The 27,821-nt window shown below is 42.2% G+C and overlaps 3 protein-coding genes across 6 annotated transcripts in view; 1 reads left to right on the plus strand and 2 right to left on the minus strand.

The window, feature by feature from the left end:
• The window catches only part of LOC118387706 (protein FAM222A-like), a 40,363-nt gene extending 37,128 nt beyond the window's left edge, over positions 1-3,235 (minus strand). Inside the window, exon 1 of one of the 2 annotated variants that reach the window (XM_035776342.2) lies at positions 2,954-3,235. Coding sequence is in view for 1 of the 2 variants with exons in the window: in XM_035776341.2 (XP_035632234.1) it covers positions 2,950-2,951 (2 nt within the window). In the remaining variant the exon portion in view is untranslated. Of the gene's footprint in view, positions 1-2,949 lie in introns of both variants that reach the window. The other variant, XM_035776341.2, reaches the window with a different exon arrangement.
• An 11,089-nt stretch (positions 3,236-14,324) lies between these two features.
• LOC118387708 (ankyrin repeat and LEM domain-containing protein 2-like) lies at positions 14,325-22,149 on the plus strand. Of its 3 annotated transcripts, none has more exons than XM_035776347.2 (13): positions 14,325-14,468; positions 15,269-15,640; positions 15,730-15,927; positions 16,077-16,270; positions 16,375-16,563; positions 16,714-16,836; positions 17,002-17,065; positions 17,165-17,346; positions 17,444-17,550; positions 18,501-18,700; positions 18,821-19,301; positions 19,440-19,571; positions 21,417-22,149. In XM_035776347.2, the coding sequence occupies exons 2-13, from the start codon at positions 15,283-15,285 to the stop codon at positions 21,559-21,561; spliced, it is 2,373 nt and encodes a 790-aa protein (XP_035632240.1). In that variant the 5' UTR covers positions 14,325-14,468; positions 15,269-15,282; the 3' UTR covers positions 21,562-22,149. The 3 variants fall into 3 exon arrangements, with proteins under 3 accessions (XP_035632240.1, XP_035632241.1, XP_035632242.1); XM_035776348.2 differs by having other exon boundaries at positions 16,747-16,836; XM_035776349.2 differs by lacking the exon at positions 21,417-22,149 and adding an exon at positions 20,711-21,377.
• Positions 22,096-27,718, minus strand: LOC118387711 (serine/threonine-protein phosphatase PGAM5, mitochondrial-like). The gene is made up of 6 exons (XM_035776356.2): positions 27,335-27,718; positions 26,983-27,164; positions 26,743-26,868; positions 23,054-23,139; positions 22,724-22,854; positions 22,096-22,463 (listed from the first exon to the last, which is right to left on the minus strand). Exons 1-6 carry the CDS (start codon positions 27,565-27,567, stop codon positions 22,313-22,315), a joined length of 909 nt encoding a protein of 302 aa, XP_035632249.1. The 5' UTR covers positions 27,568-27,718; the 3' UTR covers positions 22,096-22,312.
• Between the last annotated feature and the right edge of the window lie 103 nt (positions 27,719-27,821).

A 27,821-nucleotide genomic window follows, 5' to 3' on the forward strand; every position in this document is an offset into this window, starting at 1 on the left:
CGCGTTTTAACTGTTTCTCAGATCAAGAAAAAGCACAAGCCAAGCCAATATCTAGAATGTTAATTAGAGCAGAGTATGCCGATATATCAGTTTTGCTACTAGGCTACTCAGTAAAATGTCTGACATCCCCACTAGGCCTGGGTTATATCACTCCAGTATAATAAACACAAGGACAATTTCCATCCTCCAACCCAAATGTTCCCCAAAATGAAGGATGTTGTCTGTCAAAACCAATACAGACATTACAGGCAAAGCCAAAGCAATTTCAGAGTAATTACATTGACTTTATGCTCAGTCATATATTAAACATACAGCACTACACACAGAGTGGCAGCTGAAAGTAACATTTTTTTTTGCCACTGCTATTCAAACTGCAGACTTGACAGAATTATTAAAGTAGAGCCCAGTCAAACGGATTGAATGTCAACTCAAGATGTGTGAATAAAGCAATTTCCTTAGTGGGGATGTGGGGGAGGGTAAGTCAGAGCATTTTTCATTTAGTTTAATTACATTCGCTCTCCTCAAAAGGCCATAATGTTTATTTCATGATTTAAATATATTCAGAGGCAATCCCATAATGATGCTAAATTATGTGAGTGGGCAGGAGTGGGAGCAGGTCCTCCCTAATTTAGTTTCAGATGCTTTATGGTATAACATTTATACAGACAGAGGCCTTTCAGGTACTGAGGCAAGAGACATGGAGACGGATGGAATGAGTTCTCAGGACTATTCATCATCAGTGCTTGACTTGGGCAGGAGCTCACTGGAGCGTAGTACCGGCACCTCAAATGTTCTACAGCTAAAGCTTATAGAATATTAGCTCAAAAGTATTGTGGAGCTCCTGCACCTAAATATAAACAAAATGAGTACCGGCACCTATTTCAGTCCAAGTCAAGTACTGTCCATCATACATATGGACTGATGGGCTTCAAAAGACGACACGGAGAACATAAACTGAAAACTTTGCATTTCAGACTTAGTCTGGTTGAAATGTGCTTTTAAAGATGTCTTCAATAAAAAATGTTTTAGTTTTGTCATTGCCAGAAAAGTCAGATAGTAGAATAAGTTGTTAATTTGCCATGATGCCGCTCTTTTATTGCTAAACCTCAGAAGGGAAGAAGATGTGACCGCTCTCTACCCAATAAATGATCTGACACCACCAGGAAAGCATGCAGGATAGAATTTCACACCTCGGCATATAATCCATGGCCCTTTACTGCGGCCAACCTTCAGCTCTGCCTCTAGGTGCAATGAGGTGTGAGGATTCCTCCTCCGGCTTTGCCAATAGACGTGGAAGATAGCCTTCGGATGCAGCTTTGAAGGGCCAATAATATACTTCAAAGCATTTCCTGTAACCACTGGGTTTCTGACACATAAGTCCTCCTTTATTGCAGGCTGTACATCTGCCAAAAAAAACATTCTGCTCACCTCAGAGACAGAGTGGAACGTCATGCCAGACTAGACCCGTTTGGAGCTTTCAATCAGTGACGGGTTCCATAACGGACGGAAGTAGTTTGGGGGTACCGTGCTGAAGACCTCTATATTGGTCCGCTAATACAGGACTAGTAAAAGTCCCAGTGGGTCAATTCATTTGGAAAAGTCTGATAATTACCTGTACAAAAAAAGTTACTGATAATACTTGTGGAATAAAAAAAAACAATTACTTGATATATGTTTTCCAGTTTCTTGAAATACTTTGCAACTTATTTCTGTGAAAACTGAAATGCCTTATTCATTCCTCTTCCATTTTAGTAGATGCTCTTATCCAGAGCAACTTATAGTAGTGAGTACATACATTTTCATACTGGTCCCGCAGGAATCAAACCCACAACCCTAGCATTGCGAGCGCCATGCTCTACCAGCTGAGCCACATGAGTACTCAATTACTGTATTGCACATTGTTTTTCTTCATGGTGAAGGAAAGTCTACAGGTACAAACCTAGATGACCAGCCTATGTACTATACAGTAATGTACATTTACATTGTGGTTTGTAAAGACGGTAGATTAACACTGCACAACACATTGTAGTTTTCCATGTTATTTGACCAAGAAAAATATTTAATTTGATGTGGAGGTTGTGTGTCTTTATCCATAACTTTACACCTTTTGATGTAAATGTTTGAGGTTAGGGTTTTGTTCTTTCTGGATTCCATTAGAATGACAATTGCAGAAAAAGGGACAGGGCAAGTCTGCTAATACGAGTAAAAAAATAAAATAATATATATAATATATATACATATATATATATATATATATTTTTTTTAATTATTTTTTAGGGGGTGGAGCAGTACCCTCCGCAGCTATGACTAGTTCCAAATGCGCACAAAGGGGAACTGAAAAACGCTAGTCTAATACTCAACATAAATTTAAAGAATAAACGTAGCAGTTAGGTATCTGGATATGCCTTAATACGGAGCGGACCATCAAAAACATGAAAGTAGCCTACCACCCTGTGTCCCAGTACGATATATTTAATATTATAGTATTACTCAAATCTGTCCCACAGTCTCTCGAAGTAGGTCCAATAGATGCCGCATTCGGGGGCAGAGTGTTTCCATAAAACAGTTCATCCAAAGGAAAGTAATTCTAGACTACAGGACAAATAATGAACAAGTCTAGACTGGGTCTGGGACCATACGCATATTAGTGGGCTACTGGTCTCATTGCGCACAAGACATTGATGGATTAACTTAATTAATTCACCTTTATTTGATCCAAGTAGAACAATCTAGGCAATATAAACGCACCACGTTTCATAAAAGGAGATTGATTCCCCTCCCATTCCCATCATTCTTAAGGTCTACAAATCTTAACCATAGCCTAGTCAAATGAATGCACCTGCTGATAAGCGCAAACAATGCATTAAACTGAATCGATAGCCTGGCGAGATTTTGTCAAATGAAGTAATGCAACGAAGACTAGAATAGGACATAAAAACTATTTCTTACATACAGTGTTCAGTGTTATCATAAGGCTTGTTTATCTTTGGCTCGCCACTGCTGGATGCTTGTTCCCCTGTTCGGAAGGCGTATTTCCTTTTCCAACGAGACGTTGCTGAAGTCCGATGAGACTGGGAATTATCGGTCTGAAAATATCCATGAGAACCACTTTTAAAAAGTATGTTCGAGATGCCAAATGGGTTGATATTGAAAATAAATTCGTTTGTAGCTATATTCAGTTCAATTTGTCTCCCATGTCCTCTTCTCTTCCCAAAGCCGACCGAAATGAAAGATGTCGAAGCGCAAGGAATGAATTCTCCGGACTGCACAAACCGGGCATCCGACCAATCAATTAAGAGTACATTTGAATATTCCCACGGCTCAACCAATCGTTTGAAACAGAAGGCGGTAACCACGGTGACGCCGCAAGCGTCTAGGTGAGCACGTTGTTATTTCGCGGAAAAACTTAAAGGGGTATTGCATGGCTTCTGTCAGGGTCTCACTCTACAACAAAGGATATTAAAATATGTTTAATTTACTCATGGTTGTTCGATTAGCACATGATCGAACACAAATATAACCTACACCAATAGATAGATGGTTTCTGAAATAAGCCGTTTTGAGTGTCATCAATTAGGCTACCACAGAAATGAAGCCTTTACTAAAAGGCTTCATTTCCAGCTGGCCTGAAGGCTTCAGCATGCTTCAGTTCAGCTGGCGCCTAGATTTAGCTAGCCAAACCGAACGAGTGTGCAAAAGACCTTAGCTATTTTTTAAAAGCTACATTAGTACTGTTTGTCCATTTTGAGACCCTGTAGACAGTATACACTTCCTCAAAATAGTACAAATTAATCTAAGATAACTCAAGAAATCTGTCATTAATTTTTAAGATTTTGTCAAAGAGATCTTAGTGGGGCAATTTTACATCTCAGGGACAGATCCAAATGTACTGGGGGGAGAGGCTGGTCCAACTCAAGGTGTCATAAAAAAATTAAGTGTGCCCCCCTCCCCAAAGTAAAAAAATATTTTTACATGACCCTCCCCTTGTACTGTAAAATAAATGGAACACCCTCCCCCTCATCAAATTAACTCAAAATAATGTTTACAACCACAAATAACAATAGCTGTGTTTATAAACGTAGATGGACTTTGCTATTTCAGCATGCTTTTGTGTCACAGTCGATGCCACGCAGGGCTACGGCCAGAAAGTTAAGGGTTCGCCAAAGACCACAGACAAGCTCCCTCTCCCTGCCTGTTTCATTACACTACAATCAGAACCGGCTGCAGGCAATTATCAGCCAGGGGGGAAATCAGATTTTCAACATTTTGATGCCATTTATAATTCTATAAAATATATGCAAAAGAAATTCCACCAACAGGTTTCTTTGCCAATAAACCACACAACCAATAAAAAAACATTGGGCACATCGACATCATGGTTTGTATTTAACACCACAATAAATAGACTATGTCCATCTCGACAAAGAGAAAATACATCCCTCCTACCTTGTAGGCTTACCCAGTATTGAAGGCTTGGCTTGACAATCTCCGAAGGTCATTCAACTTTTTGGGTGTTTTGTAACAGATGTCTCTTTCCATTCATTAATTGGCCTCTGCACAGTTAGGATTGATTGATTTTATTTTTCCATTTAAAGAAATTAAAAATAATTATATATAAAATGGTATCGTCTGCGTAGAGGTGGATCAGAGAATCACCAGCAGCAAGAGCGACATCATTGATGTATACAGAGAAAACAGTCGGCCCAATAATTGAACCCTGTGGCACCCCCATTGAGACTGCCAGAGGTCCGGACAACAGGCCCTCCGATTTGACACACTGAACTCTGTCTGAGAAGTAGTTGGTGAACCAGGCAAGGCAGTCATTTTAGAAGCCAAGGCTGTTGAGTCTGTCGATAAGAATGCCGTGATTGACAGAGTCGAACGCCTTGACAAGGTCGATAAATACGGCTACACAGTATTGCCTTATCGATGGCGGTTATGATGTCGTTTAGGACCTTGAGCATGGCTGAGGTGCACCCATGACCAGCTCAGAAGTCAGATTGCATAGCGGAGAAGGTACGGTGGGATTTGAAATGGTCAGTGATCTGTTTGTTAACTTGGCTTTCAAAGACCTTAGAAAGGCAGGGTAGGATAGATATAGGTCTGTAACATTTGGGGTCCAGGGTGTCTCCCCTTTTGAAGAGGGGGATGACCACAGCAGCTTCCAATCTTTGGGGATCTCAGACAATACGAAAGAGAAGTTAAACAGGCCAGTAATAGGAGTTGCAACAATTGCTCTGGATAATTTTAGAAAGAGAGGGTCCAGATTGTCTAGCCCAGCTGATTTGTACTGGTCCAGGTTTTGCATCTCTTTCAGAACATCAGCTATCTGGATTTGGATGAATGAGAGATGGGGAGGCTTGGGCAAGGTGATGTGGGAGGTACAGAGCTGTTGACCGGGGTATGGGTAGCCCGGTGGAAGGCATGGCCAGCCGTAGAAAAATTTGTGTTGAAATTTATCGGTGGTAACAGTGTTTCAAAATCTCAGTGCAGTGGGCAGCTGGGAGGAGGTGCTCTTATTGTCCATGGACTTTTCAGTGTCCCAGAACTTTTTGGAGTTTGTACTACAGGATGCAAATTTCTGTTTGAAAAAGCTAGCCTTTGCTTTCCTAACAGCCTGTGTATATTGATTGATACCTTCCTTGAAAAGTTGCATATCGCGGGGGCTATTCGATGCTAATGCAAAATGCCACAGGATGTTTTTGTGCTGGTCAAGGGCAGTCAGGTCTGGAGTGAACCAAGGCCTATATCTGTTCCTGGTTCTACATTTTTTGAATGGGGCATGCTTATTTAAGATGGTGAGGAAAGCACTTTTAAAGAATAACCAGGCATCCTCTACTGACGGAATGAGGACAATATCCTTCCAGGATACCCGGGCCAGGTCGATGCTTGCTGAAGTGTTTTAGGGAGCGTTTGACAGTGATGAGGGGTGGTCTTTTGACCACAGACCCATTACAGACGCAGGCAATGAGGCAGTGATCACTAAGATCCTGGTTGAAGACAGCAAAGGTGTATTTAGAGAGCAGGTTGGTCAGGATGATATCTACGACGGTGCCCGTGTTTACGGATTTTGGGTTGTACCTGGTTGGTTCCATGAGAATTTGGGTGAAATTGAGGGCGTCTAGCTTAGATTGTAGGACGGCCGGGGTGTTAAACATATCCCAGTTTAGGTCACCTAGCAGTACAAACTCTGAAGATAAATGGGGGGAAATTAATTCACATATGGTGTCCAGGGCACAGCTGGGGGCTGAGGGGGGTCTGTAACAAGCAGCAACAGTGAGAGACATATTTATGGAAAGGTGGATTTTTAAAAGTAGAAGCTCGAACTGTTTGGGCACAGACCTGGATAGCATGACATAACTCTGCAGACTATCTCTGCAGTAGATTGCAACTCCACCCTCTTTGGCAGTTCTATCTTGACGGAAAATGTTGTAGTTGGGGATGGACATTTCAGAAGTTTGGTGGCCTTCCGAAGCCAGGATTCAGACACGGCTAGGATATCAGGGTTGGCGGAGTATGCTAAAACAGTGAGAACAAAATAACTTAGGGAGGAGGCTTCTGATGTCAACATGCATGAAACCAAGGTTTTTACGGTTACTGAAGTCAACAAATGAGGGCGCCTGGGGATTAGGAGTGGAACTGTGGGCAACAGGGCCTGGGTTAACCTCTACATCACCAGAGGAATAGAAGAGTAGGAGGATAAGGGTACGGCTAAAGGCTAGCAAAACTGGTCGTCTAGTGTGTTGGGGACAGAGAATAAAAAGAGCATATTTCTGGGCGCGATAGAATAGATTCAAGGCATAATGTACAGACAAGGGTATGGACATTACAGAGACACAGACACAATACACAGATAGACACAGACACATTACAGAGATACAGACACTCTCAGGAATCAAGGTAAGACCAAGATGCAGACTGTCGAAATAACAATGTTTATTGTAGTAACAGGGGCAGGTAAAAACAGGTCAAGGCAGGTAGGGGTTGATAATCCAGGGTAAGGCAAAGGTACAGGACTGCAGGCAGACTCAGGGTCAGGCAGAGTTCAGTAATCCAGAGGTGGAGAAAAGGTACAGGACAGCAAGCAGGCTCAGGGACAGGCACAGAGAGGTCAGGCGGGCGGGTACAGGGTCAGGACAGGCAAAGTTCAAAACCCAGGAGAACGAGAAAGGAGAGGCTGGGAAAAGATCGGCGCTGACAGGAAAACCACTGGTAAGTTTGAACAAGCAAGACAAACGGGCAACAAACAGACAGGGAACACGGGTATAAATAATAGGGGATAATCGGGAATATGACCTAAGAAAGGGAATTTTTAGTAGGATTAAATGTCAGGAATTGTGAAAAACTGAGTTTAAATGTAGTTGGCTAAGGTGTGTGTAAACTTCCGACTTCAATTGTGTGTATATATATATATAGTATATAAATGAAGAGAAGCTTAGGCCTAACCCCAGAGAGATAGAGATATGCCCGTGGCATGATACGACACCAATATGCATTTCTTTATGTCAGATGGCTACTGTGTCTGCTACACAGAAATAGATGTACAGAAGGAGGCTAATTCGTACATTTTCTATAAAAATATAGTGTATAAGCATTATATTGTTAGATTATAGGAGTAATTCTGGTAGGGCTGAAACAGACTTCCTCACCTGAAGTTCAACTGTCAGAGTCAGTTGGAGCGCCGGAGTGCACTGCCTTCATATCATAGGCCTGCAGTAGCTAAAGCTTAATAATAGCCACACCATACCAAACCTTCACCAACGTTTATAAATGCTATTGGGGTAATATAAAAAGTAAGTCAAGGCATTATTTATAGAGAGAAAACAGAAGCAGAAGAGCGAATGTAAACCAGGGAAAAAACACACTACAATCACTAATGTTGACCTATCACCAGCTAAGGGGCGTAGACTTCGGCTCCGATCTTCAACTTCCCTCTCGATAATGTTTTTGTGCCTGAACACCAGAAAAAAAAACACTCACTGAAGTCCTAAACTAACAAAAAACATCACAAAATGTTGTGTGATATATGCATGAACTCTACCGAACTGTTTAGGCTGGGAAGCACGCGGACGACTTTATTTAGTACACTTTGAAAGGGCTTTAAAATAAATCTGAGATCAAAATACAACATTTACTGTAGGTAGGCTGGCCTACATAGATAGTATTGTAATATGTGGAATGGGAGCTTTGACTAAACAGTAAACTTCAAGCTTACACACCTGAATGGGAATTGAAGTCAGACGCCTGTCAACCTTTCCATCGCAAATTATAATTTCATCAGCAATATGGCCTTACAGCAGACACAGCTTTCATTCAAAACACAGTCTCCATGGTAACTATTGATAGCTGCTTGTTAGGGCTTGTTGCTAGAAAATGATTACTTTCTGATGGTGCGAGGGACTCAACCCCCCCCTAGATAGAGGTACATTGAATCCTTTTTGTCTGACAGAATTACAGCTCAATTTGAATTTCTCAATCTCGTCATACAGAACTCCACTTCATGCTATCAGAAAATGTGTGAACACTTGCAGGCGTGCATGTGTGTGCATGTGTTTGAGCTTGACTGAATTGAGCATCAGCTCAAAATGCACCACAGGCCAATCATAAACAGATTGGATTGGATTGTTCACGAGGTCGTTGAGTTCAACCTGAAGTGCCTCATTCTTTTATACATTTATTTTATTACACTTCCAAAAGGTTTGAGTGCTGTATTCTTTGTCTGGTATGTTGTGTATGTAGGTGTGTATGTAGGGATGGTTTCAAGGTTGTGTGATAACTAATTGACTGTGACTGTACTGGTGATTCCAAATGAAATACCACTGGCACAAGCCAAATTGCTCCAACAGTAATTGTAGTATGAACATTTTAGATTGTTCACATCGGGGCTACATGGGGCTATATTTATTGCAAACAGTATTTCCAAGCATATATAGTATTTGCAAGCTTTATCTGGGTAGTTGTCTTTCATCTCTAATGTCTAATGGCAACACAGCAGGGGCTGTCTGCCTGAGGGATCTAGGGTGTACCTGTGTGTGTGTATTTGTGTGTGTGTGTGTGTCTGTGTGTGCGTGCGTGCGTGTGTGTGTGTGTTTGTGTGCGTGTGTGTCTGTCTGTGCGTGCGTGCATGTGTGTGTATGTGCGTGTTTGTGTGAGTAAGTGTGTGCATGTGTGTGTGCTTGTGTGTGCGTGTCCAGGCCAATGCTCCTGCAGCTCATACTGTGCTCTGCTCTCAGAAGGGACTCTACTCCCACTGGCTGGCTTTTAGGGTAAAACAGCTGCACCCATCTCTGCCCTTAAGCTTCCTACCCCCTACCCCGCCATCCTGCATCTGTGACCTCATTTCCTATTTACGCAGACATGCAGAAACACCTCATGACCACATCATCATTTCATTTGCAGTTGCTCAATTAGCCTTCAAACAGCCCTGTCATTTTATCCACATATTAAACACATCACAGTTCACTCTGTAGCACAGATAGGCTTACTGCTCACCTCAGTGAATATTTATAACGCTGTGTGAGCCAATAAACACCTTAAAAAAGACATACTTAAAATCTGAACTTTAATTGTGCCCTAAGTCAATTTGACAGCTGTATTCTTTAAAAAAAAGGAAATTGGACCCTCATTATGCACAATGTCATATAAATTACCATTTGAAACCTACATGTACAGCTGCTTTCATGAAGAATATTTAAAATATGTTTTGACAATACCCCTGAGTGCCATTCTTCAATTTCAAAAAGGGCTCCCAATGGCAAATGAGGTTACCATGCCAACCCGGGTTCTATATGATATACAATACATGGAGAAATGTTATCCTCGTAACTGTTGTTGCTGCCAGCCTTACACAATGCAAAACACACAAATTAATTTATAAATAAGCGGATTGATCAAAGGGAAACTACTTTGATCCCCTTGAGCTTGTGACAGCAGAATAATTTGGAAAAGGGTCCCTCCGCTTTTAGTCTATCAGGACTCCTTACGCAAAATGAAAAAATGCTTTTAGGCTTACTTCATTTGTGTTAAACCACCGTTTACAGTTGTTACTGACAATACTGCAGGTGCTGGTTGTCAATCATAGACAGGGAACAATACACCCTGATTGTAATACATTCTCCAGGACAGTAAGAATACCCTTGTATAATAGAATTAGTGTAGAAATAGAACATTTACTCTTTGGATGAATTTTAAAATCCTTCCTTTGAATCAATCCATGTGGAAAAAAACACAGTGGGTTTTTTTCCTCTTCAGTTTTCTTTTTTCAATCATCTTCTCAATTTGATGTTTCGTTGCAAAAAAATGACTTTCCAAAGCAGATTGACGTTCATTTAGCAACTAAGCACAACCATCAAGGGAGAGCATTAAGTGAATTTCAACAGTAAAAGAGCAGTCACTCATCTGAACGTGTGTTTAAATTTACATTAGATTCTCAAACAGACTTTTGCAGCATGTTAATTACCCTCTTTCACTCAAACAATATTCTGCTACGGTATGTCAACATGTTTACAATACTGTGTCTATTTCCATGTTATTTTGGCAAACTCCAGTTATTCTTCCTAATGTAAGTCATATGAATCTCTATAGTCTACAACAAAAAAGGAAGGGACACATTTTCTGATCGCATGAAGTGGAACTGTACAAAGAGATTGAGAAATTAAAATTGGGATATATTTCTGTCAGACAAAAAGGGTTCAATGTACCTCTAGCTAGATTTAACACACACACACACACACACACACACACACACACACACACACACACACACACACACACACACACACACACACACACACACACACACACACACACCCACTCACGCACACACACACGCACGCACACACACGCACACACACACACACACAGCTGAAATGGTCTATTTAAAAAGACAATTCGGTTTTAAATGAATGCTTGAAAAAGCGGTGAAAAATCAACATCTTGTATATATTGCTGTTTTATCCCCGAGAAGAGAAACAACAAGAAGAGAGACTGAGATCATTTTTATCCAGAAAGCCGCTTAGCAAAAACAATAGCATGTCCAAGGGGACATACTGAGGGATGCAAATATGGATACATTTTGTCTGGGAAATACAGTATAACAAAGAGAAACAACATGCGAAAGCTGCCTGTGCAATCTGTGAAAGTATTTTAGGGAATGCAGGAAAAATTTAATTATAGATTGAAAACCATCCACGTGATTACTTTTACCCTGAAAGGCTGAGACAGATGTCTTTGTGCTTATATTAATCAATCAGAACATGATGATAATCTAATCACTGCATTACCATGTCAGATTTACACATTCAAAAATGGGTGTTATGAAAGTGTGCATGAATATTAACCAAGCCAGGATCCTAATCTGGCATTTTTGTTAAATCTGGTTCTAATGGTCATGCTCAAATATATATATATATATATATATATATATATATATATATATATATATATATATATATATATATATATATATATATATATATATATATATATATATATAAACATTTATTTCATACAGCAGACAAGATCTGCTTGGTTTGAATAATCAACATGATAAAGTATGTTTGCAGACTTTTGTTTAGACTCAGGCCTATTCACTGACAGATGTTCTCAAAATATTAACCAAGCCCCCCTGTGTTCTCCCAACTCCCATATAGTTACATCCTATCTCAGCCATGCCATTTGGCTGCTGCCCTGGACTCTTCCACTTCCGCTAGCTGTCTGTCACCGCTGAGGATGTCAGGCAGGCCCTCCCTCTACCGAGTGTCCTCATCAGAGCAGAATGAACCTGGCGCTGACACTAATAAAGAATACCATCTGTGCCTGGCAGGCGGAAGGAAAGAGGCGAATGAACCAATGAACTTCTCTGTAGCATCTCCTCTCTCACCACATGCCACTGGCTCCCCTCAGCTCTGTCATGATGAAAGGGGAAGAGTGCAGGGGTAATTCAATTCCAGCAGGGGTCAGGGGCGACCCCGGTAGAACTATCTGTAAAAGGGTCAGGAGAGACATTATGACTGTGAGATTCAGAGACTAATGGGGGAAGAAGCATTATCGTCAAATTGCGCCTTCTCTCAGACCATCACATCCAGTTCAATAACCTATGGGGAGGAAGACAATAGCCCCTAGTCTCAGGTAGTGGAGAGGTGAAGCTGTATTATAGCCTACATTATCTCTGAGAGAGGACTTCTATACATTATATAAACATACACAAATACTAGTTCTACATGTGTGTCCATTGTGCCTCTTATTTATTTTCTGTCTTCTTGAGAATCCACTTTCAGCTTAATTTTTTTTTCTTTTTCTCTCTGACGGATTTGGGATCATATGAGAATATGATTATTTCATAATGTATATTGCCACCTGCTGGCTAACATTGCCTCTCATAAAATCATACTGCACTCCACAATGACAGTTTTAGAACATTACACATCTTGAATACTGTCTGATTGGAGTGTGGGCCAATGGGTGTGGAAAAAATGATCAGAGTTGTATTCATTACACTGATTATGTTACAAAACATTGTGTCTGTGGCAAAACGTTTTGCAACAGAAACAGTTTACTCAAAATGGCAAATGTTTTGCAACGAAACGAGAGTTTCTATTGGTCAAATGCAGGTAGGTCCTCCCCCCCAAAAAGGAGAAAGAACTGTGGATGTACAAATAATCAATGCATTAAGTGGAATGTTATGATTATCGGAGTAGGGAACCGATAAAAGGTGTCATCTGACGTCTCGATGGACATTAAGCCGTTGTGGTTAAAGAGGAACAGGAATAGTTGACATCGCTTAACACACACTGTGAATGGAAAGGAGGAAAAACTTTCTCTATTATTGATGTTTGATGAAGAAGCTATCCCAACCCATGTAAAGTTGGGATATATGAGATATGCGATGCGAGTTTATGTACAAAAGTCCCTTCAATGTCATAAATATAAAACGTTTGACCCCGTGTAAAGTGTTTGCAAACGGAATATCATTGTTGAAGAGTCGAGGATCGAGAGATGAGAGTTGAGGATGCACGGTGTTGCAATTGTGATGGGAATCACGTTCCAGAGTTCCCTGAGTGAAGGTCAAATTAGGAAGGATCAGGGCTGTCGAGGTCTCCTATGCAGAGGCAGTGAAAATTGTCGAAGCAGGGAGTAGAGATGATGAATGCAGTGGATGGCCAACAGTCTGTGGATGTCAGTCAGTTGTGAAATCTAATTGTGAAGAAGGTTGATTTTGTTGCGTTTATTGCGCAGGTGATAATTGCACAGGTCAAACATACAAAACATCTAAGGAACTGGAAATCTTGGATCTCCAGGATTTTCACGGCTGAAACATTGCAGGGAATACTGTCTAACACACCGACAGCGTCATTGAATTTTGGTACACAAGAAGTACATTCATTTCCAAAGAAACGCTGCGTTTGCCTTGCAGCATTGCATTCGGTGTGGTGCAAACGTTGGCTTTATCGACCATATGCTTCAAACTGTATGCATAGATGGCTGGACAGAACTGGTGTCAAAAGGTGTATTTTGAACTTTTGTTGCATACATTTCCAGATTATGCTGCATACTATTTTGCACAAAAACACCACACTGAACGCCTGCAAGTGCCTCTGCAACTCAATGGTGCAAGGAAAACGCAGCGTTTCATTGGAAATAAAGTCATTTTGGCGTACCAAAACGCAATGACACTATCGGTGTGTTTGAAGGGTCAGGCCCCGAGCTTGTGTAGGGATCTGAGTACATTTGACGAAGTAGAGTACGTTTACTTTTTTTCGTTAAAGTATCTACGTTTTTACCCCACACAGTAGGTTGCGGCAATACACATTTTGGGATATAGTCCGCTAATAAAAAGAAGAAGAAGAAGGTCCCTCCCCGTTTCGTTTGATCTGTTTGCTTGGTCAGTGCTATCACAGCTAGAACAATGAAACAGATATTTCACTGGACGTATAAATGTGAAGCTTCCGCATGGAGTTTCCAATCACTACCAAATATGGTAGTGAGAGGAAGCCCAGTGGCCGGCAGTGGGAGAAGATGGAACGAGATGGATTTTGGCCGACATTCTGCAAATGTTCTTATTGATGACACATTTGATCTCAGTACAGTTTTCTGAACCCAAAACTATAATCTGTTTCGAACAGAGTGGACAATGTTTTGTAAACTTTACCCCTTGTTAAAGTAAAAAAAATGCGTTGTTTAGAAGGAGTGCAAATGCGAATTTAGTTATTGCACACGCGCACTTCAAAGAGTAGGCGTTCCCTAACGGAAATATGCAAATAATTGCTAGAACGCGCCAATAGGATCTCGCTATCTCGTGCTTGGCTCTGATCACCTCCTTGTTTGTTCTGCCCACTATGACTCACTTGTTCCCATTGGAAACGACTATCTTAGTTATACAAATCTTTGGTGCTATCGGTTCTTAAACGGTTTCCGTTGACTCACGGAATGAGTACACCACAGGAGGACGACAAGCACGAGTTTGTGAAGTAAGATATTATCTGAGTGTATTCGAGAACGTTTACGAGTCCATTTAAGTTAAATACATGTCTGGCACGTAATTGAATCAGGTCTTAGCTGCTATTAGCTAGGGTGGCTAGGGAAAAGTTAGCCGTTGTAGTACATTCCTCAATGGGAATATATGGCCTAGCCCTAGCACTATAAGTTTCTCATAACCAATGATTATGGGGCAGATATTGTGAGAATTGGGCCATCCTAAGTACGTATCGTAGCCTAAAGAATACATGTAACTATCGATTGTGTAAATGCAAATGCACTAGAGCTGCAGCACGTTGAATGTAATGACACCATACATTATTACAAATGTACAACTATTTGTATTATGAGTCATATTGGAAAAGGCGGGGCATCGTTTTGTTTGAATTGACCAATGAGCTCGCCCCCCGATAGGTAAATAACAGGCGTAGGTAAACAGAATACGTGCTCCAGCTACATTGTTACAATATTCTCCACATGGAATCGTTCCACATCCCAAAATATATATATATATACGTAGGCTACAATGGCGTGTAGTAATTCTTCCGATTTAGACCATCGTTTTGCCAATTATGCATGTGATTTTGAAGAGGACGTGGCCAGAGTGGTTCAATAACATTTGATCTTTAGCCTATGACACAACGTACCATTTTATTTGTTGGTTATTTACTGTTTTAAGGCCAGGAACGACGATTTAAAGTGTAATTTCTGATGCGAATGAGTAGTAGTATATTCTTCAGAGTATATTTGTAACATGACTCTTCTCTGGGTATGCCACATTTATTTATCATAGGTAGTGACAGCAACATGGAGGAAGTCATGAGCAGGCTGCAGACCCTGAACCCAGATCAGCTACGACAGGAGATTATCGGGGCAGGGCTGAAGTGTGGCCCCCTTACCACCACTACAAGAGCCATCTTTGAGAGGAAGCTGGCCAGAACCCTCCTGGAGAAGCAGGGAGGGGATGGAGGGGTGACTGGTGAAGGTAGCACCTCCAATGCAGAGCCTAATAGACCCTTAACAGATACAGTAGAAGCAGACCATGCCCTGGAACTCAAATCACCAGCAGAGGAGTGCAAAGAGACAGAGGAATTGGATGAACCAGAATTTCCCCTTGTTTACTATGGTGTATGTCCTCATTGGGAGGAGTCAGTGGTCACTGATGGTAAGACCTCTTTTTATCCTATGAATAGTGCAAGATAGAGATTGTCTCTGAGTTTAATGTGTGGTGAATGACTATGTTTTCCCCACCAGACAAAGTACACGTATATGTGGACAGGAAGAAAGCTCTGAGAGCTATGATGACAATGAAAGAGTCCAGGTTTAAGTCCTTCTCAACACGAGAGGAAGCTGAGAAATTCTCAAAAGGCATCAATGAACATTGCCCAGCTGTAGCCAGCACAACTGCACCAGACGGGCCCCAGGGAGCGCTGCAACCTGTAGTCCACACAGGTGTGTCTGCTTCATAGCATAGCTTTATCTAATATAGAGCTACTATATAGATAGAAAGCTAGATGGATCATTCACCTCTTTTGTGTCATGTAAAATTAGCAAGAAAAAGGTTGACCGGCATGCATACAATGACACCCTTTTCCTCCCAGGAAGCCCGACTGCATCAGGGACTTTACCTGTGAACCTGGAGAGGGCTAATGAATTCCGCAGCCCCCGCACCCAGGACCTGACAGCCAAGCTGAGAAAGGCAGTGGAGAAGGGGGACAAGGAAGCCTTCAGCAAGCTGGTCTGGGCCAACCCACGCTACCTTATCGGATCTGGAGACAACCCCACCATCGTGCATGTATGCATTTGAAATAATTATTGTTTCTGTCATTTCCATGGGAGCAGAATAGTGCTTCACATTCTCTGGTGTGGAATAACTCTGTATTCCTGTTGTTTTTATAGGAAGGATGCCATTATAACGTCCTGCATGTGGCGGCCAAAGAGAACCAGTCAGGGATGGTCCAGCTCCTCCTGGACACTCTGGAGAGCCCAGACTTCATGAGACTCATGTATCCCGATGACCAGGAGGCCATGTTACACCAACGCATCCGCTACCTCGTTGACCTGTACCTCAACACACCTGACAAAGCAGTGAGAACTTGCAGTCTATGAACTGTAACTGTGTAATACAATGGGGGTTGGTAGTCAGCACAATGCACACAGACATTATAGTCTGTTAGTGTTAAAGTGTGTACGTAAGGTATTCATGAGATGTACTGAATGTGTGTGATGTCCCTTTAGAGCAATGAAACTCCTCTTCACTTTGCCTGTAAGTTTGGCTGTCCAGACGTGGTCAACGTGCTGTGTTCTCATCCGGCCACTGATAAACACCGGCAGAACAAGTACAACCAGAAGCCCTCTACTGTAAGCCACATTACAGCTATGAAGAACCACTTAATTTGCACTAAAACCCTTCTCTTAGTAAAGCATTCCATTTCTGTTCAGTAAGGTGTATTGTCCCCTGAATGTCATGCCAGAAAAGAGACGATTTAGAGGACTAAATACTTGACTTTATAAATGCCTTTACAGGTGATATGTGAGAGGAAAAACAAAACCTCTGACATAAAGAAGAAGATCAAGGAATATTTGGAGGGTACGTTTAGATGTTTGCCAACGGTGGCTATAAAACCTTTTTTACATGTGTAAAAGCCAACTTGTGAACACATTGCTAACTTTGACCCTTTTCTGACAGAACGGTGTTATGTCCCCTTGCTGAGGGATACAGACAACAGCTTCCAGCCTGTGATTGGTTTGCCATGGTCTCCAAGCCCACTGGAGGTGGATTTTCATTCGCTGGGATCAGGAGTGGCTGGGAGTCCCATAGACCCAGTCATGACTGTGAGAGCGTATGTGGGTCCCCTCAGTCCTTCAAAGGTAATCTCAATAGCTTGGAGTGTTGTACAATGAAATAATCCATCTATAGAGGCTCAGGCCTTTGTCTCTAAACCCATTTTCTGTTTTGGTCTTCCAGGCAGATGAGTTCCATAGACTATGGAGAACTCCACCCAGGGATCGAGCAGAGTATTTCCACCGTATTCTCAAATCTGACCCTGACAGGGGTGCAGAGCGTGTGGGGAGGTGAGTGAATGAACAGTGGACCTGTGACCCTTTTTTAAAGGTCAAATGCAGCTGTTTTTATCTCAATATTAAATTATTTCTGGGTAACAATGGAAGTACCTTACTGTAATTGTTTTGAATTAAAATGGTTCCCCCATCACAGCAAAACAGGTTGAAATTTCAGGGAGTCTTTTCAAGCAGCTCTTACACTAAAAGGGCATTATCATAATTTTCATAATATTGTTCCAACCGTATAGTGTGGAAATACACTGAGTGCACAAAACATTAGGACCAGCTCATTCCATGATATAGACTGACCAGGTGAATCCAGGTGAAAGCTCTGATCCATAATTGATGTCACTTGTTATATCAACTTCAATCAGGGGAGGGGAGGATACGCGTTAAATGATTTTTATGCCATGAAATAATTGAGACATGGATTGTGTATGTAGGTGAATGGGCAAGACAAAATATTTTGAAGTGCCTTTGAACAGGGAATGAGGTGCCAGGCGCACCAGTTTGAGTGGGTCAAGAACTGCAAAGCTGCTGGGTTTATCATACTCAACAGTTTCTTGTGTATATCAAAAATGGTCCACTGCACAAAGGACATCCAGCCAACTTGACACAACTTTGGGAAGCATTGGAGTCAACATGGGCCAGCATCCCTGTGGAACGCTTTTGACATGAGTCCATGCCCTGACGAATTGAGGCTATACTGATGGCAAAAGGGCGTGCAACTCAATATTAGGAAGGTGTTCCTAATGTTTTGTACACTCAGTGTATATGTAAAGCATAGGCAAATATAGTTTTTGACTGCAGTGAGCTTTTAATAGGCTAAACTCTAAGGAAACAAACAAGCACATTTTATCAAGTAACCGTAAACTTGCTGACGATCGATGAATGTCATGTCAAGGAAAAATGCAATGGCTACAGTTGGCATATTTTCTGATCGATCTGATCTCTCTCAACAGGGAGATTGCACATGGCATGGGGCATCCTTGGGCAGAGTACTGGGACTTCCTTCAGAGCTTCACTGACCTGTCTACAGAGGAGGGATGGAAGAGGCTGGAAGAGTATCTGGATAGGAAGGACCGAAGTGAGCTTCCCCGAGAAGAATATGGGAGGACAGAGGAGACCGGTGGTGGATTTAAAACATCAACACCCTCCAAAGGTAAGCATTTCCATAGAAAATCTACAACCTTACAAACATGTTATAACATTATTTCATGCTTGAAATTATACAGGGAAATCCCAAAGTAATCTCAAACTCATGTGTTTTCCGTCATTTCAGAGGAGCAGAAAAACCACCAGAGCCATGCCCTGTCGAACCACATCCTAAATGACAAGAACTCCGCACCAGTGGAGAACAGTTCCCAGTCACCTGTGTGTAACCTCCTGCCAGAGTTTGAGAAAGCCAGTCTAAAGGTAGCATCTGGCACTGTGGAGGACTCAGAGAAGGCATGTCTGGCTCCCTCTGTACCTTGGAGAGAAGGCCTGGACCTGGGGGACGGTAGCTTCTGGAGGACCTGGGAGAGGAGTCGGGGGAAGAGGCAGGTGGAGGAGCTCTCTAACCCTAGCTCTGAGGAGTATCTGACTGCAGACGAGGGCTCAGACTCAGAGGGCCCAGATGGTCCCAGAGATGGTGGAGAACGAAGGAGAGACTCAGGATCCTCTAGCGCATCTTACAAATCAACGGAAGGAGACACCGCTAAGGACACAATTCTGATGACTGACACCCCTACAAGACGAAGACAGGAACTGTTTATGGATGGGTAAGTCTAGTCTTTGTTTATTTACTGTAAATCAGTCAACCTGTCAAAATGATCTGTTGCAATTTAAACTGGTACAATAAATGTTTCTTTGTAGCCCAATGGAAATGCTAACCAATGTTCTTTGACTCATTCTTGCAGGGAATTTCCCACCAAGTTGGACAGTGAGGTCCTGTCTGCAATGAATAACATGGAGATTGACCTTGAGAGATACCCTTGCATTACTAAGTGGAAGACCACCATTCTGGCCTATCCCTCTTCACAGAGGCTAAGGTGAGATAGATACCTATTCTGTTTCTTTATGCTGTGTCAGCAGACATACAGTTAAAGTCGGAAGTTTACATATACCTTAGCCAAATACATTCACACTCAGTTTTTCATAATTCCTGACATTTAATCATAGTAAAAGTTCCCTGTCTTAGGTCAGTTAGGATCATCACTTTATTTTAAGAATGTGAAATGTCAGAATAATAGTAGAGAATGATTTCTTTCAGTTTTTATTTCTTTTATCACATTCCCAGTGGGTCAGAAGTTAACATGCACTCAATTAGTATTTGGTAGCATTGCCTTTTAAATTGTTTAACTTGGGTCAAATGTTTCGGGTAGCCTTCCACAAGCTTCCCACAATAAGTTGGGTGAATTTTGTCCCATTCCTCCTGACAGAGCTGGTGTAACTGAATCAGGTTTGTAGGCCTCCTTGCTCGCACACACTTTTTCAGTTCTGCCCACAAATTTTCTATAGGATTGAGGTCAGGGCTTTGTGATGGCCACTCCAATACCTTGACTTTGTTGTCCTTAAGCCATTTTGCCACAACTTTGGAAGTATGCTTGGGGTCATTGTCCATTTGGAATACCCATTTGCGACCAAGCTTTAACTTCCTGACTGATGTCTTGAGATGTTGCTTCAATATATCCACCCTCATGATGCCACCAGTCCCTCCAGCAGCAAAGCACCCACACAACATGATGCTGCCATCCCTGTGCTTCACAGTTGGGATGGTGTTCTTTGGCTTGCAAGCCTCCCCTTTTTCCTCCAAACATAACGATGGTCATTATGGCCAAATAGTTTTAATTTTGTTTCATCAGACCAGAGGATATTTCTTTGTCCCCATGTGCAGTTGCAAACCGTAGTCTGGCTTTTTTATGGTGGTTTTGGAGCAGTGGCTTCTTCCTTGCTGAGCGGCCTTTCAGGTTATGTCGATATAGGACTTGTTTTACTGTAGATATAGATACTTTTGTACCTGTTTCCTTCAGCATCTTCACAGGGTCCTTTGCTGTTGTTCTGGGATTGATTTGCACTTTTCGCACCACAGTACGTTCATCTCTAGGAGACAGAACGCGTCTCCTTCCTGAGTGGTATGACGGCTGCGTGGTCCCATGGTGTTTATACTTGCATACTATTGTTTGTACAGATGAATGTGGTACCTTCAGGCATTTGGAAATTGCTCCCAAGGATGAACCAGACTTGTGGTCTACAATTCTGAGGTCTTGGCTGATTTCTTTAGATTGTCTCATGATGTCAAGAAAAGAGGCGAGTTTGAAGGTAGGCCTTGAAATACACCCACGGGTACACCGCAAATGATGTCAAGTAGCCTATCAGAAGCTTCTAAAGCCATGACATAATTTCTGGAATTTTCCAAGCTGTTTAAAGGCAGTGTATGTAAACTTCTGACCCACTGGAATTGTGATACAGTGAAATAATCTGTCTGTAAACAATATTACTTGTCATGCACAAAGTATGTCCTAACTGACTTGCCAAAATTATAGTTTAACAAGAAATGTGGAGTGGTTGAAAAACTAGTTTTAATGACTCCAACCTATGTGTATGTAAACTTCTGACATCAACTGCATCTTGTCTTCGATACTCTTGAGCGGTATACTACAAAGTAGGATTATGGAGTTAACTTGTCTTAATATTATGATGTAATTTTTTATTTTGTAGAAAAATGCATTTGAAATGGGCATGGTCTAATTGATTTAACAAAAGAAAAAACATATTGAAGTTAAGCTTTTTTTTTAAATGAACCATTAAATCAAATGTTAGTTTCTGGCTAAGTCATTGATCCTGCTTTGTTGTATACCTCTCAGGTGGTTAATGCTGCTGTTTTGTATTTCTAGCTGGCCAAGCCCAAAAAGGAGAGGCTTGACTGGGACACCAAACTGTTCTCCCAGCAGGCTCAGCTTTCACAGCCCAGGCCCCAACACCCAGAGCTGTTACTCCCAGACCATCCTCTGCAGGACTCTATTCCACTCCCCAACCTGACACAAGGGAACCACAAGCAAACAGGATGTCATGTCCCACAATCTGAATGTGGTGTTGAAAACACAACAGGGAATGTTGTCCAACATCCTGTACCACCACATCAGGTCTATAGTCTGACTTTAGAACCCATGCAGGAGACCACTACATTGCCATTTAGCATGTTACATGTCCTTATTTTACCTTTGTGCTGGTTTCCATTCATGTAACTCTTTTGGCTTTTCTATGCAAGCCACTATTACCTTATCTGGTAACTATTGAGCTGATATTTGCACTAATGCATGTCCTCAATGCAAGCATTCCCTTCTGCCGGATAGCATAGCTACAGATTACACTTTGAATTTACCTAATGGTGTACACTGCTCCCAATACTAAAGTGATACAGTATGTCATGTATTTACAATTTGCAATGATGCATTTTCTTAAATGGTTTTATATTGTTAATTACTTAACTAGCTGATTCAGGGTAAATTAAGAGTTTTAAATTATCTATTGTTTTAATGTATACCTATACACAAACGGATATGAGGTAGTCAGTACATTTCCTCATGTTTATTCATAAAATGTCATATTAAAGCATTATCAAATCAATTTACTAAGAAATGGCACTGTCTGTAAAATACATTACAAATTATTTTTCCATACAAAACTTCAGTCAAAAGAATGATTCCCAACGTGGGCAAAACCATCTTAGAGGAGAAATGGTGGCTGCAGAAGGTCCGGTTACATGGGGCCAGCAGTGTTGGAAGGAGTGTCAGGTACGGGTGAGTTTTTCAGGAGGCATAAAGCCTGAGTCGCCCATCATCCTCAGTCCCACCCTGCCACTGGGTCTGATGGTGATCCAGGTGATGCTGCCGTTATTCAGGCCCAGCCGCAGCCAACCTTCTGGGGGAAACTGCAGAGCCCTGGATCAACCAAGAGAAACAGTTCCGACCTCACAATCAATGCCTAAAGAAATGTGTCCCGATTAAAGCATTACTACAGGAAACCAGGACCATGGGACGATATTATCAGTGTTGAACATTGACAAGTAGATCATGTTTTTCCACACCTTTCCAGTAATCTGTGACCCTCTTGAATGTTCACCTCACCGAGGACAAATCACTCACTATGAATTAGCTGAGCAATGAAACTACATTAGCGTGTTGTAGATGACTTGACTAACCTGCACACAAAGTAGCGAATAACATTTGCGTGGCAGACAATGATCTCGTAGCTATCCTCTGTCTGCTTGCTGTCTGCACGGTGGATGTAGCGACGGAAGGCTGCCTCGATTCGAGCTCCATCTTCATGATACTGCAGAAACCAAAGCACCAGTACAGTGTGTGAGGGAAAGTTTGACAGCCAATTTTGTACAGCACTTTAACAGATTGCTTTGAAGCTCAAGTGCTAAATGGTTTGTATCGGTTAAGCCTTTAAGTGAATATCGCACAAAAAATAAGTGCAAGTGGGTAATTGTATCCATCTCCAGGACTAAGGATAGCAGATCACTCACCACACAGTCAGGTTTCCAGGAGATTGGTGGCACAGGCTCAATGGGAGCACCCTCTCTTAGCAGGTCACAGCTCACTTTGTCCACCTCTAATGCAGAGAGAGAGCAAAACAAGTTGTTTAGTACTGTTCAGTTTGGAGGCTTAGAATTACAGTACCAGTCAAAAGTTTGGACACACCTACTCCTTCAAGGGTTTTTCTTTATTTTTACTATTTTCTACATTGTAGAATAATAGCGAAGACATCAAAACTAGGAAATAACACATACGGAATCATGTAGCAAAATATTTTAGACTAGATTCTTCAAAGTAGCCACCATTTGTGCAAAGCTGTCATCAAGGCACTCTTGGCATTCCCTCAACCAGCTTCATGAGGTAGTCACCTGGCAGGAATTTCAATTAACAGGTGTGCCTTGTTAAAGTTAATTTGTGGAATTTCTTTCCTTCTTAAAATGTGTTTGAGCCAATCAGTTGTGTTGTGACAAGGTAGGGGGGGTATATAGAAGATATCCCTATTTGGTAAAAGACCAAGTCCATATTATGGCAAGAACAGGTTAAATAGGCAAAGAGAAACATCAGTCCATCATTACTTTAAGGTCAGTCAATACAGAACATTTCAAGAACCTTTAAAGTTTCTTCAAGTGCAGTTGCAAAAACCATCAATTGCTGATGAAGAAACAGGCTCTCATGTGGACCTCAACAGGAAAGAAAGACCCAGAGTTACATCTGCTGCAGAGGATAAGTATATTAGAGTTCCCAGCCTCAGAAATTGCAGCCCAAATAAATGCTTCACAGAGTTCAAGTAACAAACACAAATCAACGGTTCAGAGGAGACGGAATCAGGCCTTCATGGTTGAATTGCTGAAAAGAAACCACTACTAAAAGGACACCAATAAGAAGAAGAGACTTGCTTGTGTTTCTTGGCCCAAACAATGGATATTACTGATGAAAACTGATGGAAATCTGTCCTTTGGTCTGATGAGTCCAAATTTGAGGTTTTTGTTTCCAACCGCCGTATCTTTGTGTGAAGCAGAGTAGGTGAATGGATGATCTTCGCATGTGTGGTTCCCACCGTGAAGCATGGAGGAGGTGGTGTGATGGTGTGGGGGGCTTTTCTGGTGACACGGTCTGTGATCTATTTAGAATTCAAGGCACACTTAACCAGCATGACTTCCAGAGCATTCTGCAGCGATACGCCATCCCATCTGGTTTGGGCTTAGTGGGACTCATTTTTTTTTTTTTTACCAGGCCAAACACAGAACAAACAGGCCACAGGCAACATCCGGATCGAGCTAGGACTGCCGCTTTCAAGGAGCGGGAGACTAATCCAGACGTTTATAAGAAATCCCACTATTCCCTCAGAAAACCATCGAACAAGCCAAGCGTCAATACAGGATTAAGATTGAATCCTACTGTACCGGCTATGACGCTCGTCTGATGTGGCATGGCTTAAAAACTATTACGGATTACAAAGGGAAACACAGGCGCGAGCTGCCCAGTGACGTGAGCCTACCAGACTAGCTAAATGCCTTTTATGCTCGCTTCGAGGCAAGCAACGCTGCAGCATGCACAAGAGCACCAGCTGTTCTGGATGACTGTGTGATAAAGCTCTCGGTAGCCGATGTGAATAAAACCTTTAAAATAGGTCAACATTCACAAAGCCGCTGGGCCAGACGGATTACCAGGACGTGTACACAAAGCATGCGTGGACCAACTGTTAAGTGTCTCCACTGACATTTTCAACCTCTCCCTAACCGAGTCTGTAATATCTACATGTTTTAAGCAGACGACCATAGTCCCTGTGCCCAAGAAAGCAAAGGTAACCTGCCTAAATGATTACCGCCCCGTGGCACTCACGTCGGTAGCCATGAAGTGGTTTGAAAGGCTGGTCATGGCTCACAACAGCATCCTCCCGGACACCCTAGACCCACTCCAATTCACATACCGCCCCAACAGATCCACGCAATCTCCATCGCACTCCACATTGCCCTTTCCCACCTGGACAAAAGTTACACCTATGTGAGAATGCTGTTCATTGACAACAGCTCAGGATTCAACACCATACTGCCCACAAAGCTCATCACTAAGGACTCCATCTGCAACTGGATCCTGGACTTCTTGACAGGCTGCCCCCAGGTGGTAAGAGTAGGCAACAACACATCTGCCATGCTGATCCTTAACACTGGGGCCCCTCAGGGGTGTGTACTTAGCCCCCTCCTATATTCCCTGTTCACCCATGACTGTGTGGCAAACACGACTCCAACACCATCATTAAGTTTGCTGACAACACAACAGTGGTGGCCTGATCACAGACAACGATAAGACTGCCTATAGGAAGGTGGTCAGAGAACTGGCAGTGTGGTGCCAGGACAACAACCTCTCCCCCATTGTGAACAAGACAAAGGAGCTGATCGTGGACTACATGAAAAGGCTGGCCGAACAGGCCCTCATTAACATCGACAGGGCTGTAGAGAAGCGGGTCAAGAGCTTCAAGTTCCTTGGTGTCCACATCACCAATGAACGAGCATGGTCCAAACATACCAAGACAGTCGTGAAGAGGGCACGACAAAACCTTTTCCCCCTTAGGAGACTGAAAAGACTTGGCATGGATCCCCAGATCCTCAAAGGTTCCTACAGCTCGGCATCTGACCGTAAGGCGCTACAGAGGGTAATGTGAACGGCCCAGTACATCACTGGGGCCAAGCTTCCTGCCATCCAGGACCTATACAATAGACGGTGTCAGAGGAAAGCCAATAAAATTGAGAGAGACTCCAGTCACCCAAGTTATACTGTTTTCTCTGCTACCGCACAGCAAGCGGTACCGGAGCACCAAGTCTAGGACCAGAAGGCTCCTCAACAGCTTCTACCCCCATGCCATAAGACTGCTGAACAATTAATAAAATCACCACTGGACAAGTTACATTGACCCCCACATATTTTGTACACTGCTGCTACTCACTGTTAATTATCCATGCATAGTCACTTCACCCCCACCTACATGTACAAATGACCTCAACTAACCGGTACCCCCGCACACTGACTCGGTACTGGTGCCCCTTGTATATAGCCTCGTTATTGTTATTCTTATTGTGTTACTTTTTATTATTACTTTTTATTTTAGTCTACTTGGTAGATATTTTCCTAACTCTTCTTGAACTGCACTGTTGGTTAAGAGCTTGTAAGTAAGCATTTCACGGTAAAGTCTACACATGTTGTATTTGGCGCATGTGACAAATAAAGTTTGATTTGATTTGTAAGGGCTATTTGTCCAAGAAGGAGAGTGATGAGTGCTGCGTCAGATGACCTGGCCACAATCACCCGACCTCAACCCAACTGAGATGGCAGCCAACAAGTTCTCATCATATGTGGAAACGCCTTCAAGACTGTTGGAAAAGCATTCCAGGTAACTACCTCATGAAGCTGGTTGAGAGAATGCCAAGCGTGTGCAAATCAAGGCAAAGGTTGGCTACTTTGAAGAATCTCAAATACAAAAAATATTTGTTTAACACTTTTTTGGTTACGACACGATTCCATGTGTTATTTCATGGTTTTGATGTCTTCACTATTATTCTACAATGAAGGAAATAGTAAAAAATAAAGAAAAGCCCTTGAATGAGTAGGTGTGTCCAAACTTTTGACTGGTACTGTACTTTTGATTCGAGCTTAGAATGAGTGGTGTCCTGTTGTCTCTGACCTGGAAGATGCTTGCTGATGATGCTGGCAGTCTCTGTGGCACGGGTCATGGTGGAGTGGACCATGACATCATACTTCAACCCCAGGGCAGCCAATCGCTGACCAGTGTACTCAGCCTGCTCCCTGCCTATAAATCAAACAATCAATCAGTGCTTTATTGGATTCAATTTACTTCAGCCTCCTCACTGATATTTTTTTAAAATGGCTACAACACTGTAATCAATGCACTTCATATACATACCTAGAGGGGTTAGGACCCTCTCCTTGTCCACACTCCCATTCAGGTTGTACTGTGAGTGGCGGATCAGGAAGATGTGACGAGTCGCTTTGGGTTTGTTATTCTCCACCTCTGTGTTCAGTTCTTCACTGGTGATCTCTTTGTCCTTCTTTTTCTTCCCATTTATGAGTGCCAGGGGGTCACGCCTTACAAATGAATCACATGAAAAAGCAGAGATCAGGGAATTATGAAACATATCGTTTCACTTCATACACAAATTCCCATAATGACAATCAATGATTGGATTGGTTCAATCTTACTCCCTTTACTGAGAGATGTGCTCATGAGAAATGAATTTAGGCTAATTATAGCTTACTTATCCCAGTTACTGTCCCAGCCATTCCCACTGGCAGTCACCGTGTGGTCGTGGCCTGGAGACCACGTCTGAGGCACTGCTGCTTGGAGAACACCTAGACCAGTCCATTTTCTTGAACTTTCGTTATGTTTCGTTTTTTCAAAAGGATATCCTTTCGGTTCAGCCATTGCCACAAGTACTGTTGTTCCACCAGCAAGCCCACACACCAGCTTTGTTAACCTCCTGAAAGACATCCTTGCCAGGAAAAGGATAACAAAACGATATCACCAAATCCAGACGCAACAACTACTGTAACAAACCTAAACTGATTTAGCTACCACATCTGAGACATTAACATTTTAAATAAATAATCGATGTGCGTGGACAATGACAGCAGTGGCGTATGCACTGAAAAGACGATGCAACTACGGAAACGTAGGAAGGAAAAAAATACGGAAATAATAAACGCTACCTATCCAAACACAGCTTTACAGCCGTAGTACCCATA

The sequence above is a fragment of the Oncorhynchus keta genome, chromosome 9, assembly GCF_023373465.1.
Source record: "Oncorhynchus keta strain PuntledgeMale-10-30-2019 chromosome 9, Oket_V2, whole genome shotgun sequence".
Classification (NCBI taxonomy): domain Eukaryota; kingdom Metazoa; phylum Chordata; class Actinopteri; order Salmoniformes; family Salmonidae; genus Oncorhynchus; species Oncorhynchus keta.